The sequence below is a fragment of the Notamacropus eugenii genome, chromosome 1 (genome assembly GCF_028372415.1).
Source record: "Notamacropus eugenii isolate mMacEug1 chromosome 1, mMacEug1.pri_v2, whole genome shotgun sequence".
NCBI classification, from domain to species: Eukaryota; Metazoa; Chordata; class Mammalia; order Diprotodontia; family Macropodidae; genus Notamacropus; species Notamacropus eugenii.
This window is the reverse complement of record NC_092872.1, coordinates 49304756-49327115: the sequence shown is the minus strand read 5'-3', so window position 1 is coordinate 49327115 and position 22360 is coordinate 49304756. Positions and strand designations below refer to the sequence as shown.

The following is a 22360-nucleotide window of genomic DNA, read 5'->3' as shown; positions in this document are numbered from 1 at the left end:
AAGACAGGCACTTGCCTGAGCTCTCCCCAAAACTCCTCTGAACACATTTAAATAATACCATAAAACAATTCCTGGAGCAGCAGAATCCACAAAAGGAGAGGATGAAATAATTTTCTAGCCAAAGACAATTTAGAAAATCCGCAGGAAAGGTCTGTTGCACCAGGGTGAGAGTGGAGCACAGTCCAGCGCCGGATGTACCAGCATAGACCAGACCTCAGCAAACCAAGAGCAAGTCTTGGAAGTGACTGAACTAGTAGCAACAGCAGCAGTAGCTGCTTCTGGAGCTCTCAGGGGGTCAAAAAACTGATCAGAAGGAGATTACAGGGGTCTCTTGCTGGCAGTGCTGGCAGGACTCTGTTGCTTTGCTCATACTCAGACCGGGGATGCAGTCCTGGATGGCAGTTCCAGGGCAAGGAAAAGCACTAGCACACCAGAGCTTGGGGGTCACAGTGGAGCAGGGACCCTTGTCATAGTTCCAGGACAGAAAAGAGGACTTGTGGTCAGTCATAAACCAGAGCACAGGACAGGAGAATCGTAAACATCTCTCTTTAGATCATACCACCTTGGAAGAAATGAAAATTTACAGGTTCCTAGAAGTATCTTTGAAAACAGCTAACATAAAAACTCTGAAATTTGGAATGATGCCCAAAGGGCTATAATATCATACATACCCTTGGACCTAGCAATACTCTCAAGGTCTCTCTTAAGAACTTTGGAACTGATTGTGTGACATGGGAGACACTGGCACAGGACTGCCCAGTATGGCATGCCCTCATCAGAACAAGTGCTGTGCTCTATGAGCAAAGCAGAACTGAAGTAGCACAAAAGAAAAATGAAATTCACAAATTTTGAGAATCCACCCCAAATGTGCACATGGACTATTTGTGCCCAACCTGTGGTAGAGCATCCCAAGCTCATACTGGTTTGATCAGCCACAGTCAGACACAATGGAACTTCACTCTAACTCACTGATGCCATTTTGGTTCTCTTTGAGAACAAAGGTTCCCAACCACTACTAGGTCTGTTTCCAAAAGGAAATAAAAACGAAAAGGAAAAGGACCCACGTGTATAAAAATATTTATAGCAGTTCTTTTCTGGTGTCAAAGAATTGGAAATTGAGGGGATGCTCATCAGCTGGAAAATGGCTGAACAAGCTGTGGTATATGATTATGACAGAAAACTATTGTGCTATAAGAAATGATGAGCAGGATGCTCTCAGAAAAACCTGGAAAGACCGACAGAAGCTGATGCAAAGTGACATGTACTGTGAGACAATCAGCTGTGAATGACTTAGCTGTTCTATCAATGCAATGATCCAAGACAGTTCTAAAGGACTTGTGATGAAAAATGCTATCCATCCCTAGAGAAAGAACTTATGGTGTCCGATTACAGACTGAAGCATTCTTCCTTAAGTTTTTTTGTCTGTTTTCTTTCACAACATGACTAATGTGGAAATATTTTGCATGACAACACATGTACAACCTACATTGAATTGCATGCTTTCTCAATGAGGGGGTGGAGATGGGGAGGGAGGAAAGGAGAGAATTTAAATGCTAAAAATTGTTTTTACATGTAATTAGGGAAAAATAAAACATTAAACAAGAAAAGCTGCACGTAGCAAAATTCTCTGCCCCCCTTCAACCAGCAGTCCTTCTGCTGCTCGCTTCAGACCACAATGCCCAAGTCAATTTCCTCATCAACTCACCGAGTCAAGCAGTTCATCATCCAGCTCTACGTTGCTCAGGTGCCCGATGCGGAAGAATGATGCATGGGAGGGCTGAAAAGGGAAGAAACTGCAGTTTAGAGAACAGGCAGCACAAAGCAGGGGGAACTGCCACACACATAGGCCTTGGGACTTGGAGCCCCCCTTTCACATTTACTCTCAATCTGATTCTCAAGGGGACATCACATTCGCTCACATGGTCACATACCTTTTTATAACTTATAATAACAGATTTATATCCTGCCTTGAGCTTCCTGAAGAACTTTTCTCACATCAGACCCATGAGGCATGATATTTTCACATCAGTGGTACAGATAAGGAAACTGAGACTCTGAGGTTAAGTGATATCCAGGGGTCCTGACCCCTCAAGGCCCATGTTCTTTCCTCTAATTCATTCTGCAAGTTCTAACAGGATTGTGGTTCCCCAGGGCTGGAAACCAGGGGTGCCCCAAGTCTCCAGTGCACACAAGATTCTAATACACCCAAAGAACCATGTTACTTCTTCCCTCTGCAATGTGACTCCACCCAATCTATCCAGCCCCAGCTTCTTTTCTTCCCCACCATAATCTTTCTGTTTAACCAAACCGGTTACTTCTCTTTGCTGTTCATCTTAACCTCAGTGCCTTTGTTTCACTTGCCATACCCCTTGCCCACAAGGCTCTCCCTCACTCCACCCAACCCTGAAACCTTCAGTGTCTCACTGAAATCCTGTGTCTTCCACACAGGCTTCCTTGATGGGCTCAGTTCAATGACTTCCCTTCTCTGAACTCCTTTTACACTTAGTACCACAGCTGAGCACCTAATTTAATTTTCCCACGTGTTATTTTTGTCTTCCCCCAACTGAACAAAATCTTTACAAAAACTTGGCGGGAGGGCACGAGGAAGTGGATTTCTCTGCTCAAGCAGAATTCTCTTCCCATGGTTTGCTGTCATTGTAATTACAACACAAACGACTAACATGAAAAACATTAAGAAAGAAATAATTATGGAGACCTAGAGATTTTACAGGGTTGATAATGCAAAATAACTGAAACCTGGATTTAAAAGGTACTTACAATTCCCTTAGTTTAGCCTCCTTGCCAGTGCAGGAGTCTCCTTTATGGCAGCCCTGATGGGCAGTTATGCTTCTTTCTGGAACATTTTCAATACCAAGGCATTCACTACCTTATTAGAAATTCCATTACAGTTTTAGACTCTTCTAATAGCTGGGTAATTCTTCCTTATAATGAGCCCAAATCTGCCAATCTATAATTTCTGTCTCAATGCTCCCAGTTTGGGCCTCAAAAGTCAGAAATATATGACATGCCTGGAAAATACTCCAGGGCAGCTGTCACTGTTAGACTCAAGTCCCCAAATAAAAAACTTCTCTTCTAAAAGTATTTAAGCATGTACTCAAAGTTCCTTAAAATATTCTCCAGAAGACATGATTTTAAATCCCCTCACCATCTTGGTTACTTACTTTCTTCTGGAAGCAGTAACTCTCTTTCAATAGTAATCTCTTACAATATGGTGCACAATACTCCATATGTAATCGAACAAGGACAGGAGGTAACAGGCCCACCACCTCTTTCATTCTGGCCACCATACTTTGATCAATAATGCCTAAAACTGGCTTCAAGTTTTTAAGTTGCCACAAGTTCCATCCCAGATTTCCATGCATCTATTTGGTTTTCTTGACTTCCTCACATTAAAATATCAAGTTTATCTCGTTCTACATAGTTTGTACATTGGTATACAGGCGTCTGAGGCCGCAGCCATTGCTCTAAATTTTCTTTAGCTATTGCTTCAGAGAATGACTGGGCATCTTTTTCACTGTTGTTCTTCTTATGTAATCTCTATTTAAGAGGCAGACGGTAATGCAGTGGACAGAGTACTCAGACTGGAATGAGGAAGACCTAAGTTCAAATCTAGCCTCAGACTGGGGAATTCATGTAACCTTTGTTTATCTCAGTTTCCTCAACTGTAATATGGGGAAAACACCAGCACCTACCTTTCAGAGTATCTCATCAAATAAGATAATATTTGTAAAAAGCACTTAGCACAGTGCCTGGCACATATAAATGCTTATTCCCTTCCTCCTCCAACTTCCTCTAAGATTTTTTTAGGGCCCTCACTTGTGAATTATCAGAGTAGGGAATGCTCTGTAAACAAATACCTACCACCAAAGCATATTTTGTAGTACTGTGAAACTAAGTGATTTACTTAGTCACAAAGCTAATATATGATTCAAAAATGGGACTTGAAGCTAGGTAGCTATTTCAATTCTGAGGTGGGCCTTCTACCCACTTTGTCCTCCTATCCATGCCTGCCCATCCTGTGCAGATCTCTTCCTTGTCCCTCTATCCACAGAGAAGATATTCAGAGTAAGAGTACCGAAGGCAAGGACTGCATCCTGTCTAAACTTTGCATTCTGTCAATGCCAACCATGGTACTCAGCCCATAGTAGGGCTTTAGTAAATGTCTACTGAATTATTGACACCCATTTCAAACCTCATTGTTACGGAAGTGAGCCCCCCAAACAAGCTACAGACTAATGTGGCCAAATAGATTAATCACATGGTCTTCTTGGATTTTGTTAAATCTAATCCAAATGGGGTTATCCCTAATCCCTGAGAGTCTGGATATTCTAGAACTCCATAGACTACCATCTTCCAGTTCTAAAATGCTATGATTCTATGACTCATAGGAGTGGTTTTTGTGTCCCTGCTAAGCACAAAACAAAATACTAGGCATTAGAGAAAATGAATAGGGAAAGTGTGTGCATGCGTGTAACGCAGATGAAACCTTATTTGCAAAGACCGCTAAGGAAGTGATCCTGTTGCCAGCTGTGAAATCACCCTATGCCTAACATCCGATGTGAATGAAACAAAACCACTTTTCTCAAAGCCTAGAAAAACACATCTGGAAATATTTTTGTTCTGGGTTCCCTTTAGTTCTTGGAAGGTTAAATTATTTCTCAATTTCCCCCTAGGATGTTTAAAATATGGCATCTGGGCCATTTGTACGGTTCTCAGCAATCAATCAACAAGTGTTAATTGTGTGCCTGGCCCAGGGAATACAAAGGAAAAAACAATCCCTCACCTCAACAAGCTTACAGTCCATCAGGGGAAACGACATATACACATAAGCAAACACAAAATACACAGAAGGTAATTTACAGCTGGGAGAGGGTATCACTAAAAACCTCAAGCAAGAGGTTGTACTTGACCTGAACTTTAAAGGAAAATAGGCATTACAAGAAGTAGAGGGGAGAAAGGAGTGCATTCCTTCCTGGGCAGCCTGGGCAAAGGCATGGATTTGGAAGAAGGCATGCTGTATATGAGGAATAGTAAGGTGGCTGATTTGTCTAGAAAGCTGATACCATAAATGGTACTAACATGGCAAGAAGCTTGGAAAGCCTGACTATGAAAAGCTTTGAACGCAAAACAGATGAGTTTATATTATATTTTACCTTAGAGGAAATAGGAAACACTGGAACTTTGTGAGGAGAGGAGTGACATGGTCATATCTATACTTTAGGAATTTCATTTAAGCAGCTATATGCAAGATAAAGTAGGTAAGTAGGAGATCTGAAGTAGGAAGAACAATTAGGAGGCTATTACACAGTCTACGTAAGAAGTGAAAAGGCCCTGAGCTAGGGCGGTGGCTGTGTTTCCTAAAGTGAATGGCATATTCTCTCCAAAGTAACCATGTGCACATCAAGAACAATGAATGAGCACAAGAAAATTAAGCTCTTATTTGGCAGGATGTTGAAAGGTAAAAGTTGAGTCCTCAACACACTATAGACTCTGAGCTTCTTTTAAAAATAGAATTAACGTCCATACTCCCTCCCAATCAAGAACCTCCAATAGGTTGCAGCAGTCCTCAGACCTGTTACTGCCCAAATTTCATTTGTATACCTATCGCTACATTACCTACATAGATATTCCATAGCCACAGTCACCTAGAAGGTTTAAAAAATGTTTAGTATAGAACCCAGGCACTAATCACCCCTTTGTCCAAGAAAATACAGCCCTGGCTTAAGCCACATTGATGGGGCACCCACTTTTACAACCCAAGGCATAAAAAGAGGATCAAAGAAACAATCTGAGTGTTTTAACTGAAGTTGCTTTAACTTTCAGTGATCAGTTCTTGACAAAAACCATTTGAAAACACACAACGAAGTGAAATGCTACAGGAGCACCCCAGCCCTTCGAGATGCTGGTGGTAGAAGGTCACATCCTCCCAGACTGTCTGGGGAAAAACAGGCAGGGTTCAACAGACAGTACCACAGACACTTTGAGTGAAAGAAAAGCAAAAAAGCTTACAGAGACACCCAACAATGACCCACTGGAATGACTAAGAATCTAAATCTGCAATTTGGCCAGGATTCAAGGATTAAACTGACTTACAACATAACTAAGAAAATGAGGGCAAATAGGTATGTAGGTACCTCCCACTTGCCTTGTCCTTGGCAGAGTTAGAACACACAAATTCTAAATCGCTAAACTACCTTGCTACTTGCCATCCATATTCTCAGCAAATCACACTGGAACACTTTTGTCAGCCAGTTCTTAGAAGGATGAAAGCAAACGCTATAGATACATGACAGGAAGTAAAAGTACTTTCAAGCTTATAAAACTAAGGTTTCTGACCACAACACTGAGAACAGGAAAGCCTTCCAGGGACAGCAAGCCCACACCAACAGAACAACCTGTGTGCCTGGTGCAGGATTGCCAAACTGGGAAGGAAGACACAGCTCAAACACAGATTCAGCTGAACCACATAAAGAAGAATGTGACTGTGTGAAAGGAAGTAGAGAGGGAATCCTACATTTTCCACACTCTTGGTTAAGGGGAGATGGCATGATGAAAGGGTAAGTGTGCTGGATTTGGAGTTCAAGGATTCAGGTTCAAGACCTGACTCTTTGCCATTTATTTCATGGGTGACTTTGGAAGAGTCACTTCACTTCTCTAGGGCTTATTTTCCCCAAATGTAAAATGAAAGTGCTGGAATGAAAGAATGAAACATTAATTAAAAACATTCTATGTGCAAAACACTGAGGATACAAATTGTAAAGTAAGACAATCCCTGCTCTGAAGGAGCTCACATTGTAATGGGGGAGATAACACATGTGGAAGGCTTCAGCTTCAAGTCAGATAGAAAGTGCTCTGGTTGGGAATCAATGAAAAACAAAAAAGAAGAAGATAGAAGACAGCAGTACTAAATCCCAAACTAGACTAAAAAGCAGTAATCATCAAAACAATTTGGTACCAGAGAAGGATAAAGTGGTTGATCAATGGAACAGATGGAAGTATAGCACATACAAATGAGCACAGTGACCCAGTATTTGATACACTCAAAAGATCAAGTTATGGTATACGAATGTTACAGAACGCTATTGTTCTGTAAGAAATGGTGAAGGGGATAGTTTCAGAAAAACCTAGGAAGACCTATATGAACTGATTCAGCTATTGGGGCAAGAACTTACTGACAAAAACTGCAGAGAAAAACTGGAAAACAGTCTGGCAAAAACTAGACAGATATCAACATTTCACAACATACCCTAAGGTAAACTCAAAATGGGTATAAGATAAAACATAAAAGTGCACAATTAAGAGGAACATGGAAACAATTACCTGTCAGAACCATGAAGAGAGGAAGAGTTCATGAACAACCAAGAGAGAGGTTCAAGGGAGATAAAAATGAATAATTCTTATTATATAATATTAAAGCTTTTGCACAAACAAAACCAATGCAGCTAAAATTAGAAGCAGATAATTGAGGGGGGAAATCTTTGTAGCAAGTTTCTCTAATAAAGTTCTCATTTCTCAAATATACAAGGAACTGATCTAATTTAAAACAATGGTAGCCATTCCTCAACTAATAAATGGCCAAGGGATATAAGCACACAGTTTTCAAAGGAAAAAACATCAAAACTATCAAGAGACATATAAAAATGCTCTAAATCACAATAATTGGAGAACTGCAAATTAAAACAACTCTGATATACCATCTCATACCCATCACATTACCTAAGATGACAGAAAAAGAAAATGACAGATGCTGGAAGAGATATGGGAAAATAGGTACACTAACGAACTGCTAGTGGAGTTATGAACTAGTCCAATCATTTTGCAGAGCCGTTTGGAACCACGCCAAAAAAACTCAAACTCTGGATACCCTTTGACCCAGCAATACCACTACTAGATCTATACCCCAAAAAGATCAAAGAAAAAAGAAAAGCACCTATATGTACAAAACTCTATGATACCTCTTTTTTTGTGGTAGCAAAGCAACTGAGGGAATGTCTGTTAATTAAAGAATGACTGAGTAAGTTATAGTCTATGAATGAGATAGAACACTGTTTGTGCTGTAAGAAATTATGAAAGAAATGATTTCAGAAAAACCTGGGAGGACCTACATGAACTGATGCAAAATGAAGTAAGCAGAACCAGGAGAATAATTTACACAGTAATAGCAATTATGTAAAGATAAACAACTATGAAAGACACAGTAACTCTTATACACACAATGACTCATCACAACACTAAAAGGCTCAGGGTGAAAAATGCCGCCCATCTCCAGATAGAGAATTGATGGAAATATAAGGCAAACTGAAGTATATTTTTATTCTTTCTTCTTCATGTTTTTTTGGAAGGTGGGTGGGAGGGGCATGAATAATGCAGAAATGTGTTTTATATGACTTCATATTTGTAATAGCTTTTGTATTTTTTTGCCTTTTCAATAGGTGGAGGTGATGGTCAGGGGAGGGAATCTGGAATTGAAAATAAAATGATTTTTTTTTTCAAAAAAGAAAGATCCCTTGGTCCTAAGGTACAGCAGCAAAGCAGATGTAAATGCATCTTCTTTAATGTTGTTTCCATGGATAAAATCATCAGTTTCTGCTGCTGAATCATTTGACATATCCAAGGACCCTGGTGGCAAAAACTTTCTTTTCTGGGCCTTCAGTAGCTGATGCTACAGCACCTGCAGGAGAAGCTACCAGGGGTTGCTTCTCAAGATGATGTTTGACAGTGCTGGGCTACAAATACCGCTATTCCTCAGGTTCTTGGATTCAGGGCCCCATGCTGTCTCCATCAGTGTGAGGGGAGATGGTGGTCAAAGTGGTAGTGGTGGTTTCACTTTACTTGGCACATGCTGTCTCTTTGTCTCTTCCCCAAGGTACTTTGCTACTTTACCTAAGCTAGCTTGCCCTAGCAGTGTGTTACAAGTGGTTGGTTGTTGGGCTGATGGTTTAAATTTAGAAGACACAATTGTTCCCAAGGCTCTTGGAATCAGAATCCCAGGCTGTATGAAGAGAGAAGGTGCGCAAGGTCATGGTGGCAGTTTGATTTGTCTGGCACTTCTGTCTTTCTCAGGGTGCCTTGCTGATTCACAGATGACTTCGAAGGTCCTTGATAGCTCTAAATGAATGATTCTTTGGGTTCACGAGTCTACCTATCCTAGTTATATGTTATCAATCAATAATCATTAGGTAAAAGTACTTTTGTTACAATGGATAACCACCCACTTCATATATTACAGAAATCCCCAAATAACGTGAAACAAGTCTTTTCTAAGAAAACTAGTATATATTATTCTAGTCAATTCTAAAAACTGGGTTTTAACTTAATGCCAACACCCTCGTGGGAAAAGACCACTTAACTCTGGTCTTGGGGTTTCTGTACAATAAACTTCAATCTGACAGAGTCTCCAAAATTGAAACTAGAAATGAGTCATGGAGCAGTAAGATGGATAGCAGAGGAAGGACATACACCTCCAAAGGTCAAAACCACCCTGCCATCGTGGTACTAGACTTGTATCAAATAACCTGGATCCAAGCCTCAGATCCAATACTTAGCAGTTAAGACAACCTGGACAAGCCACTCCATCAACCTCAGTTTCCTCAACTGACAAATGTGGTGATAGAGTTATTTTTTGAATTAACTAACAGAAGTTTGAAATGGAGAAAAAATTTTGTAAACTATAAAGCTCAAAACACAAATACTCAATACGCAAAGCTTCAAATGTGAAGGCAATACTACTTTTTTTTAAATTTTGAACTTACTACCAATAAAATGAACATTTCTATACAGGAAGTAAAACAGAAATAGAAAGTGGCACATGAAATTGCACATTTCTATTACGTACGTGCTTTTCCTGTTAAGTAGACAATAAAATGCTACCAACAGAAATAATGCTACAGTATCAGATGGAGTCCTGGAAATGACAATGCCTGCTGTTTCCAGCCTAGCCCTCATAGTCATCATACGGAAATAAATTCAATAAAAGGTGTTCAGCTTACCTCTGATGCTGAAGGGAGAGGAGACCTACCAGTACTCAATTTGACTTCTACTGACTGAACACCTACAAGGCACATGGTACTGGCTCAGATTTCCCTCAATTCCTTCTCTTCACAGTAATGGAAGAGCTGCTTCAAGTCAGCTTACTCATTTCCTTCTGCCTTCATTTTCTCCACCTCTCCCCAGTACTGCCTCTTTAATTTCTAGCCATCCTCCAAGTCCCAGCTCACATGCTGCCACCACCTCCTTCACCAAGGCTCCCTTAACTCATATCCAAAGTAAACCAGATTTCTTTATGCCTATATGAAGAACCCTTGGTGCCTTTCCTAGGCACTAATCTTGAACTATTTTCTATCACGATTCCTATGTAGGATTGATGTCCTCCTACCAAAATGTGAGCTCAAGAGGACAAGGAGCCTTTTTTCTTTATATCTCTCACAATGACCACCAACCATAGTACTCTGTACATAAAGAGGTGCTTAATGAGAAGTCTCCAATCCCTCTTGTTGGGGGCAGACATCATATCGTGAGACTGGACATATATTCATTTCCCGCCATCTACTGATGGTGCTGGCTTACACCTTTCTAAAAAAATGTTAGTTGAATGCACAAATGAATCAATCTTCCATGCACCTGGCTCCTATTATCCTACCAGGTAGCAGACATTTTACCTGTCTGAGCTATTTCACTAGAATACGTTCCATTACACAGTCATTTCTCAAGAGAGAGGTAGCCAGGAATTCAAGCCTACTGAGGTGGAACTACACCTGCAACCGACCATCCCAGGTTCCCCCAGACACATGAAGAGCCTCTGAGGTATTTCAAAGTACTCAAAGAGTCCTTAGACCATTCCAAAAAGAGAGCTTAAGCTGTTATTCTTTTAACTGCTAGGTTACAGAATTAGACTTAGAGCTGGAAAAGAGCCTTCAGGGTCACCTAGTTCCACAACCTCATTTTACAAATAAAGAAATTGAGGCCCTGAGAGCTTAAGTCACTTGCTGGAAGGCATAAAGATACTGAGCAGCAGAAGTGAGATCTGAACCCAGGTCCTCTAGCTCCAAGTCCAATACTCTTTCCACTCCACCATGGTGCCTCTCTAAAAGGCAGCTTCTCTTAGGTGTTATATAATGCAACCACCTCTTTTTATTGATGAGAAAATGGAAGCCCAGAGAAGGAAAGAGATGCAACCAAACTCACACAGCAAATGGCAGGGCCAGAATTGGAACTCAAGTCCTCACTGCCCAGCTGAGGTATTCTTCCCATTGCAAGATGCTGACTCCCTGAGGCTCATTAAAAACTAAGCCAAGATTTTTAGTTCCAACATTTTCTGCATTAGAATAACAGCACAGATGTCAACCTCCTCCTGGCCTTTTTTTTTTTTTTAATATACTAAGTGTTTACTCTCCTTGTTTCCTACTTTTGATGCACATGACGGTTACTACTCCCTCTTTCCTTGTGATCTGGGTTCTTCATTTAAAGGGGGGAGGGAGGAAGGGGCAGTCTAAGCCCTTCTTCCCTTTTCTAGTCTAACATTTTTATGGTGCCATTGCCACAAAGCCCAGCAGGCAATCTTCAAAGGGCATTCCCTGCTCTACCCTCTCAAGGCATAAAGCTGGGGACAAAGTCAGAAATGGTGTCTGAGTCGATTCGATTTGGTTCACATTTTCTCTGCTTTTCTCCTCATTGACTATGCCAGGCACAACAGCCAGAGATACGTTCCCCTGAGGTCTTGAGCAAGAGGCTTCCCAGAAAACTTACATTGTATAGGCTGATTCTGAAGCTTCCCTTTCTGTTGATTATACTAATGGCCACAGCTACTAGATTCAGCGAGTAGCTCAGAAAGTGCCTGTCACTGCAGCACTCCTCCGGCTGAAAGCAAGTCTGCTTCAGAAATGCAAAATGATGTTCATAGGAATAGGAATCAAGACTGGACCTGAGATTTCACTGGTATGGGGAAGCACTGAGGAAGAAAATTCCAACCAGTGAAGGTCAGCAACTTGCAGATCTAGGGCATTAAGAGGTTAATTTACGCAGGGTCACACAGATGAAATGCATCAGAGCAGCACATAAAACTGGGTCTTCCTGGTTGGGGGAGTACCTCTCTAACTATTTTGCTACACAGTCTTTCACGTTTTAGCATTAGCCTAAATTTCAACCAGTTCCCGTATCAGTTGCAGCAAGATTCAAATACAAACTTTCCACTTTAATAAGGGATATTTCCCATCACATCCAAAAAATTAACAGCTAGAAAAGTGCTTAATTCAGAGAATATGAACTTCCTACCAACACAGAGAACAAAGGGTAAAGAGAGTTTTGGAAAAGGCTTTTCTATAAACTTCAAATGTAAATTATGATGCTAAAACTCAGTCCCATGAAGCCCTTTCTTCTGTAATCATAAAATGTCTATGATAAGGGTATATATGATTGAATTTCTAGTTATCTGAGAAAACTGTCACTCTTCCATAGCATAAGCAGGCTGAATGATTTTTTTTCCTTTGGCTTTGGTCTTTGATCAAAGACAGTTTGAAAGTCAAATACAAAGCAGCAGGACAGATAAATGCAAGGATATCACAAGCCAGCATGCCAGGACCTGGCTACCAACAATTGCTAAACCTGTTCAAAATCTCGTTAGCCAGACCCAATCAAACCAAGTCAAAGGCACCATTCTATAATGTTATCCAGTCATTTACATGGACATGCTAAGGAATCCTCCAAACTTCTGAAAAGGTTTTCTTTCCCCCATATATTCCAAAGGAGACAACTAAGCATTGTTGATGTAAACACTGTGCATTCCTGCTCCTGTCCCTGTGAGAATATGACAGAAAATTGACTTCCATTGGGTCATTTTTCCTCTCAAATTTTTATTGGTATCTTATTTTTATGTAACCTTTATGTCCAAATATAGTACTACACCCACTCTTGAAACGAAGACAAACAAAAAAGGGGAAAGGAAGCAATTCAGCAAAACTAAACAAACACAACAACCAAGTCTAATGATATATGGAATGTACCACATCTATAATCCCCCGCTTTGTAAAAGCAGGGAGGGAAAGAAATTTTCTCATCTCCACTATTTTCATTAAATGAAAATCTCTCAATTTCAAACTGCTACACTCACCTGGAATCTTTTTTTTTGAACTAGATTCTAGAATTGCTGGTTAAGTCAATCAGTCAACATTTATTAAGTGCTACGTGCCAGACTCTGTAAAAAGTGCTTCAGAAACCAAGAAAGGCAAATGACAGTCTCTGCTCTCAGAGTCTAGTGGGGTAGACAACAGGTAAACAACTAAGTACAAACAAGATATGTAAAGGATAAACTGGAGACAAAAAAGGGAAGGTGCCAGAACTAGGAGGAACTGTGAAAGGTTTCCTACAGAATGTGGGATTCTAGCTGGGACTTGAAGGAGACCAGGAGGAAAGATGAAGAGGGTGTACATTCCATGCATGAGCATGAGCCAGTGAAAACACTCAAAGTCAGATGATGGAGTGTTCTCTCCAAGTAACTGCAAGAAGGCCAGTGGTATAAGACAGGAAAGGTAGGGGAGGACAAGGTTATGAAGGGCTTTATATGCCAAACAGTATTTTATAATATGATATTGGAAGTGACTGATAGGGAGCCACTGGAGTTTACTGAGTTGGGGGAGGGGAGTGATTTGTGCTCAGACCTGCACTTTAGGAAAATCACTTCAGTGGCTGAGTGGAGAATAGACTGCAGTGGAGAGAGGCTTTCGACATACAGACCAACCAGCAGGTTTTTGCAATATTCCAAGGCAGGGATGGGGAACTTGTGGCCTCTAGGTCCTCAAATGCAGCCCTTTGACTGAATCTAGATTTTACAGAATAAATCTCCTTAATAAATGGATTTGTTCTGTGAAACTTGGACTCAGTCAAAAGGTGGCACCCAAGGACCTAGAAGGCCACATGTGGTTCCCCCACCAAGTTCCCCACCCCTGGTCCAAGAAGATGAGAAACTGTGGCAAAGTGGTGGCAGTATCAGAGAAGGGAAGGGGGCAATTTTGAGAGATTTAACAAAGGTAAAATCAAAAGATTTTGGCAACAGATTGGATGTGGGATGAGAGGGTGAAAAGCTGAGGATGATACCTAGATTTTGTTAAGTCTGAGGGACTGGGAAGATAGTTCTTCCCTTAATAGTGAAAGAAATAAGTGGGGAAGGTTTGGGGGGGGGGGCTAATTATAGTTTCATTTTTGGACACACTGAGTTTAAGGCATCTACAACACATCTGAATCAAGATGTCTAACAGGCAGAGGGAGATGTGAGCCTAGAAGTCAACAGAAAGGTTTGGGGTTGAATAAGTCGATCCAAGAGTCATCTGTATAAATATGATAATAGACTCCAGGGGAGCTGACAAGATCACCAAGTGAAATAGTATAGACAGAGAAAAAAGAGAGTGCCTAGGACAGAGCCTCATAAGGCAGGGGCTGAGGAGCAGGTAGGTAGGAGGAAAAGAGAAGAGAGGAGAGTCCTAAAAATCTAGAGAGAAGACAGTATCAAAGAGAACAGGATGATCAGTAGTGTCAAAGGCTCCAGAGAGGCCAAGATGGTTGAGGACTGAGGAAAGGCCAATGGATTCAGCAATTCAGAAATCACAGGTAAGTTTGGAGAGAACAGTTTCGGGAGAACGATGAGGGGAGAAGTGAAAACACCTATTGTTGGTGGCCCTTTCAAGGAGTTTAGCCACAAAAGGCAGGATGGGGGAAACGTGGGCATATTTGTGGGCAGTCGGGACACAGTAAGCAGATAGGTAAAGAATGAAGATGAGTGAGAAAATGGAGGTAATAGAGAGGGGGGCCATATGCTGGAGGAAAAAGGATGGGATCACATGTAATGTAGATGGGCTGGTCTTGTCAAGAAGAAGCGCTACCTCATTTTGTGAGACAAGGGTAAAGGAGATGATGGCAAAAGGTATCTGGGTGATTTGAAATAAAGAGAATGGGAGAAAAGGGAGCTCTTTTTTTTTTTTTTAAGTAAAATATGAGGTAAGGTTAGCTGAGAGGGATGGGGGAGGAGGACCCATGGTAAGTCTGAGGAGGGATAAAAAGGTTTGGCAGAGCAGCTGTGATGAATACAATAGTGAATTAATTACTGAAGTGTAAGGACTGCTTAGAATCAGTGAGGGCCCACTGGAAGTTATGAAACTGAAATCTGAAGTGAACTCTGGCAGAACGGTTGCATGATTTTCTCCCTGTCCATTTAACAGCACATGTGCAAGAGCAAAGGTACTGGATATTGGGAATGATCTCAGGCTCAGGCCTGGCAGGGCTCAACTGGATAAGGGAGCCAGGGACTCAAGAGAAGCCAGTGTAGAGTTTAAGTGGTTCACCAAAAGATGAACATGGAGAAAGAAGCAGCGCAGTTAGTGACAGGGTGATGGCCTGGGAGAGAGAACAAGGCAATCATCTGCTCTACAGCTTAGTCTGTAGAGAACCAGAATCAAATAGCTAATGTCTGTCAGAGGCAGGACCTGATCCCAAGGCTCTCCAGCCACTCTACCACACCATTCTCAAAAAAAGGCAATACCCTTGAAAGAAAGATGGATATTTCCATATAGCAACTGTCCAACCAAAGAAAAGTCACTTAGTTGGAAGCCATCTAACAAGACTAGTTAAAGCTACTTTAAGTCCTAAAACATCAAGGAAAGAAATTTGATCCATGTGATGAATAGAAGACCAGAGAATAATCCCAAATTCAAGCTAACTCAATACTCTCATAAAAACCTTCTCCTTCCCTTCAATCAGCCTCCCCAAGCATGGTCATACAACCTCCTCCATTTTTCCAACTAAAGAAAGTGGGGAGAGGGGCAGCTAGATGGCACTGTGGATAGACCACTGGCCCTGGAGTCAGGAGGACCTCAGTTCAAACCCAGCCTCAGACACTTGACATTTACTAGTTGTGTGACCCTGGGCAAGTCACTTAACCCCCATTGCCTCACCAAAAAAAAAAAAAAAAGAGGGGGCCAGAAAAGGGAAGTGACTTTCCCTAGCTAAACCAAAACCAAGGTCTCCTGACCTCCAGCTTGGAGTTCTTTTCACCACACCCTACTTGCCTCTACTCAGGGCACTACAACCATACCATCTTCTGAATCCTTTACCCTATATGTTCCTTAAAGAATTCGGTTAAGAATTATGTCTAGTCACATGCCAAGGGTCCTACCACCAGATCTGAGAAGGGAGCATGTTGAATAAAGTCAGCAAGCACATACTGGCCCCTAAGTGTCAGTCAAAACACACGTATTAAACACCTACTGTGTGCCAGGCACTGGCACATACAAATACAGGAGACAGAGAAAAGGATCCCTGCCCTGAAGGAAGGAGACTATGGGAAACTAACAAAGGATAAATAAGAAGTTATCTCGGGGGAAGGAGAAGAAGAGGAAAAAGGAAATTGAGAAAGCCCTCTGGAAGAAGGTGGGCTTTGAGCTGAGTCTTAAAGGAGGCCAGGGATGCTAGGAGGTGGAGGAGAGGAGGAAGGGCATTTACAGGCATAGGGAGGGTGAGCCATGGCCCAAGCACCGCACTGGAAAATGCCCCGGATGGGCAGCCAGAACCTGGGAGTTCTACAACCAGTTCTGCCACTAATTAATTCACGGTGTGACCTCTCACTTGGATTTGTTTCCTTTGAAATGAAGCAGCTGGACTAAACATGGGAGAGGCAGAAGGCTTGCAGTCCGAGGACCTGGGGTAAAAGCCTGATTCTGGGCCTCTGCAGATCTGACATTATCTCTCAGGCACCTTCCTACTCTAACGATCTTAAAGCCGGGAACGTCACCCAAGGATCCTGGCCACCCGGGAAGGGGAAGGGGAGGAGGGGGAGGGAAGGGCGGGGAGGGAACGCCGGCTGTCCTGCTTCCCCGGCGGACAAGCGGGCGGCCCTCCCGCTCACCTTCAGTCCCTAAGGACAGAGATCCTGGGGGAGAAGTAGGAAGGTAAGAGATCGGAGAAGAGCCCGGGGTCCTGGCCGCCCCCAAGCCGCCCGCGTTCTGTCCAGGGGTCGCGTCCTCACCTGCTGAGCCGCCGCCGGCCCGGCCCCGTTCAGCAGCGGTGTGCTCTCCCCGTGAGGCTCCGGGAGCGGCGGCTGCGGCCTCCGAGGCACCGTCGCCTCCACCTCCTCGTGGTCGCGCCCCGACCATGACACCTTCTTGGAAACGTTGGCCATACCTGGGCTGAGATCCCCGGCCCCGAAGCGGCCCAGGGAAGCTGACGGCCAGGAGAGCCGGGAGAGAAGGGACCTTCTCCAGCAGCTGTTTGTTCACATGACCCGGCAGGGTTAAAGCATCCCGTGACCGCACTATGGTGGCCGATGTGAGAAGAGAAGCGGCAGCAGAGCCTTCTGGGAGTTGTAGTTCAAGCGCAAGCACACCTTTGCCTCCCTCCAGCCCCACGCGCCTGCGCAATCTTAGAAGCCTCTGAAGCGCGTATCCCATCATCTCTATCCCCTGTCTCCCCCAAGGAGTTCAGGTCCAGTCTCCAGGACGGTCCCTGTTGGGTCCCGCAGCCTTCCTTGGGGCACTAGGAAAGTGAAGTGCCTTACCCAGACTCAGTAAGCCAGCGTATGTCAGGGGTCAGCACTTGAAGCTACCTTTCCTAATTCTGTGGTCCACCCTAGATCTACTCCACCAAAGCCTTTCAGAAGTAAATATACCATTTAACTATGTGTAATTTTATATTATTGCGTATGAGCCAATGAAATGTTTGTAAAGTGCTTTGTGAGAACTCAGAGTGCCATTTAAAATACCAGCTATTATTATTCATTTAAAGGACATCTTGTTTTTACAACTAGACTGTAAGATCCTACAAAGTAGAAACCAGGTTTTTTCTGTTTCCTTCAGCACCTAACACATAGTAGGGACTCAGTAAGGACTTGCTAAATTAATGAATGAATAAGGAGGCATTTTTAAAATGTTTATTATTTTTAACATTCATTTTTTTAAAATTTTGAGTTCTAAATTCTCTCCCCTCCTTCCCTCCTCCACCCATTGAACAATGTGATATTACTCATACATGTGAAATTATGCAAAATATATTTCCATATTAGTTATGTTGCAAAAAGAAAAGCAAGAAAAATAAAGAAAGGGAAAAAAATTATGCTTCAATCTGCATTAAGAGTTCATCCGTTCTGGAGGTAGATAGCATTTTTTCACCATGGTTCCTTTGGAATTGTCTTGGATCATCTTATTGATCAGAGGAAGTAACTATTCTACTGTGGGTTATCGTTACAATATTGTTACTGGGTACCACGTTATCCTCACTTTACCTTTCATCAGTTCATGTAAGTCTTCCCAAGTTTTTCTAAAACCATCCTTCTCATCATTTCTTATAGCACTATAGTTTTCTATCACAATCATATACCACAATTTTTTTAGCCATTGATTGGCATTGATGGGCATCCCTTCAATTTCCCATTCTTTGCTTCCACAAAAAGAACTACTATAAATATTTTTTGTGCAAATAGATCCTTTTCCTTTTTCTTTGATATCTTTGGGAGACAGAACTAGTTAGTATTGGTAATGCTAGGGTCAAAAGGTATGCACAGTTTTATAGCCCGTTGGGCATAGTTTTAAATTGTTTTCCAGAATGGTTGGACCAGTTCACTCTACCAGCAGTACATTAGTGTCACAATTTTTCCACATCCCCTCCAGCATTTGTCATGTTTAAAGTGAGCTCACAAATATGTTCTGCGGACTCTTAGAAGTATAAATTTTTGCCCTCTGGGTTTTGATTTTAAATACTTGCCAAGCATTTAGGGTGACAAGCAAAAGAACCAAGAACTGAAAGCCAACACTCAAAGGTAGAACAAATAAAGTATCTCCTAAGTGTTATTTGCTTTTAGTTTAGATAAAACTTCATTAACTGTATGTTGAGTTTAAATGTCTGTTTGGAAAGGTTGGCATCTTCTATGGTAACAGTAATAGCAAAAATTTATTTTTTGGAGTTCAGAAAGGCAATCAACATTGCTACCTTTATAGAAATCATATTAGGGATTTGTAGGCCTTCCATCACACTTTTGTTATTGATAAAAGCAAGGGTCTTTCTGTCTAATAAAATTTACATTAAATTCAGTAATACTGTATCTGTATTCCGTGGGATCATTTTTGGAAATGCAATGGGAAATTCACAAAAGAGCCTTTAGTCCTGGGTGTAAGAGCACCAGGTTCTGCCTGCTGCCCACCCACTTGGGAGGATTTAGTGAGCCTACTTCTGGAAGTGAATGATAACATTCACTGGAGGGGCCCTGCTTCAGGATTCAGAGTGTGTGCAGGTATCATATGACTGCTTCCTTTCTGCTTACTGAGTGGTGAAGAAAATCTTTATGATTGGCTATTGAACCAGAAATGAATATTCATACAGGCACTAACCAACCAAATAAATCTCTTTTCCAGTGGTGATTAAGGAAAGATATACTATAAGTCTCTAGATAGGGAGAAAGACTTTGGACAAACTCTTATCTATCTACCTCAGGTCCTCCTGACTCCTGTACTGGTGCTCTATCCACTGCACCACAAGTTGATTCACTGTTGGGTTGGACCCCACAGGTCACTCCTTAGGGTGGTGCTACCCAGTACTTGACTGACAGCAAACTCTGATATAGACTCCAGTTTCTGAACCTCTGCCAGCTTTTCCAACCTTTCAAACTCACGATATTGTAGCCTAGTTTGTAATGTCTCCAATATTCATTGTAAGAGCTAAAAAAACAAAAAATGGTCAAAGAAATAGAGGCTTCATGGTGTTCACAGATCATAGGGTAGCCCAGTAGAAAGAGAAGGACTCACCCCATGCTACATCCGGAAGAGAACTTGGCCGAGTGAATGTTCAGAGCGGCCACTTTAAATCTGAGCCACTCTCCCCAGCAACCAAGATGGTAGAGGGGAGAGAGTAACTTTGGGTTTTGTTCTATCTTTTCGGTAAATTATATAAAAGCTAATTTTCAGTAAATATGCAAAAGCTAATTAATGTTAATTGGTTAAAAGATATTGGGATGCTAATCACTGGTGATTGATATTGAGGGGAACACATCAGAATGGGAGCTCAAGCGAATAACATCAGAACTCCACTGCCCCTCAGAAGTTGGAAGGGTGAAGTATAATCAGCTGTGCTATGGTGATCCAACCTGCTCGTGTGAGTTGGGAGAGTGAGTCCAGAACCTCTCTGCAGGAGAATTTGTGACTTGCCATAACAATTAAAATTATTATGAAGTATTTCCCTTACTCATCCAAGTCATATTTTCAGAATACCTGCTATGTCTTTATCATTTGGTTACGCGCTGAAGCGAAATATCTATGAGAGTTTTTACCTCCAAGTTTTCCATCCTTTAAATACATGAAGAGAAAAAGAGAATGAGAATTTGGATGGAATTTCTGCCGTGCTAGGAAGGAAAAAATAGTGTTGTTTACTGGAAGCAGGGCATTCCACGTTTCATGAAACAATACTATGCATTCCATAACCTTTCTGGACCTCAGTTTCTTTTTCTGTAAAATGAGAAGTTTAGATCTAGTCACTGCCTAAATGTATGACTCTGTGATGCTAAAGAGATATGATATCATTGAGTGCTAGTCTCAAAGTGCCGATAGTATGAGAAATAGCAGAGTCTTTATAGCTTGGGGCAGACCCTCAGTCCAAATATGGTCTTGGTGGTTTGGTGAAACAACAAATTTCTCATAAAATTAAACATCTGAGTGAGTTGAGAAGACAAATACTGGATCTTTCGTTGCACATGTAATTAAAACATTCTGACTGACTAATCAGGAAAAAAATGATCTTATCGATCAATAAGTATTTATTAAGCAACTGGGGACACACAAAAAAAGGTAAAAAGACAGTCTTTTACCTCAAAGTACTTACAGTCTAATGGGGGAGACAACACGCAAACAAATATGTAGAAAACAATACAAGATATATAGGATATATACAGGATAAATAGGAAATAATTAACAGAAGGAAGGCATTAGGATTGAGAGGTTGGAGAAGGCTTCTTGTAGAAAATGGGAATGAAGATAGCTAACAGTTTTCATATGGCTCTAGTTGTATAAAATGGATGTGGAATGGGGGTCTGGTGCCTGCTCAGACCCTATCAGCTTGTAACTGATGTCACCTCTATGTGAAAGAGTTGAATTAGCTGAGCAAGCTAAGGGAATCTACACCAGACCTTTGTTACATGTGAAAGCAGAATTCCGCAGATGCTTTTGGAGGGGCTGTTTAGGTACCAAGATGCCAACACCAAGGCCAGTTTTTAGGAAGAGCGATGTACAAAATCTAATTGTGTCATGCTCATGAGATGTACAATTCAGTGGAGTTTTTTCTAGTTTTCTTCTATTGAGGAATATTGCAAATCAAAGAGAATATAATAGTTTGGAATTGAGGCTGTCCTTAAAATAAATGGAATGCTTTTCACTCTCACTTCCATTCCTTGACATCTCTAGCTCCCTTTAAAGCTCAATCTAAGTGCCACCTCCTAGAAAGGGCCTTTCCTGATTCCCAGCTGTTAATTCTTTTTCTGCCACCTCAAAAAATGATTCTATATATATTTTGCCTTTACTTATCCTTGTACGTGTTTCTCCTCAGTAGAATGAAGACAGACACTGTTTCTCTTGTAGTCTTTGTAGCCTTACAGTGTTCTCCTGGTTCTGTTCACTTCATTTTTCATCAGTTCATATAAGTCTTCCCAGGTTTTTCTGAAACCATCCTGCTCATCATTTCCCATCATTTTCTATCATCATCGTATAGCACAACAATCGGTGTAAACAATAAGTCTTTTTATTCAGCTCTTTTTTGAAGAAGGTCTTAACCTCCTTTGAAATAGATGGCAAAATTCAAGAAAATTATGACAGGATGGTTGAGGATTCCTCAGTGTGTCAGTGTTACTTGGGTCTTGTCTCCAGTTCAGTTGTTTTTCAGCCATGTCTGATTCTTTGTGACTTGATTTGGGGTTTTCTTGGCAAAGATATCAGAGTGGTTTGCCATTTGCTTCTCCAGTTCGTTTTGCTGATGAGAAAACTGAAGCAATCAGGGTTAAGTGACTCACCCAGGGTCATGCAATTACTAAGTATCTGAGGCCAGATTTGAACTCAAGAAGATGAATTGTCTTTATTCTGGGCTCAGTGTTCTATCCATAGCTGCCCATTTTCGTGATTATAGAGATTCAAATAACAGAAGAATGGAAAAAATATGAATACTAATAATACATTTTGCAATTTTGGCCTGTTTGCCTGAAATAATTTTATCTAATTTAAAACCTTTTTCTACATCCAAACGATTTCTAGCTTGGAGAGAGAGATGCCCAAATTGGCATAGTCCTCTATATCTGCTACCATGAATCTCTTCCTCAAGACAATATGAG

The 22360-nt window shown here is 41.5% G+C and overlaps 1 protein-coding gene across 1 annotated transcript in view; it reads right to left on the bottom strand.

The window, feature by feature from the left end:
• Positions 1–17277, bottom strand: part of CLCN7 (chloride voltage-gated channel 7) — a 51170-nt gene extending 33893 nt beyond the window's left edge. The window contains exons 1-2 of the mRNA XM_072600202.1: positions 17030–17277; positions 1706–1777 (exon numbers count right to left, since the gene is read on the bottom strand). Coding sequence (XP_072456303.1) covers positions 1706–1777; positions 17030–17182 — 225 coding nt within the window. The 5' untranslated portion in view covers positions 17183–17277. The remainder of the gene's footprint in view (positions 1–1705; positions 1778–17029) is intronic.
• Between the last annotated feature and the right edge of the window lie 5083 nt (positions 17278–22360).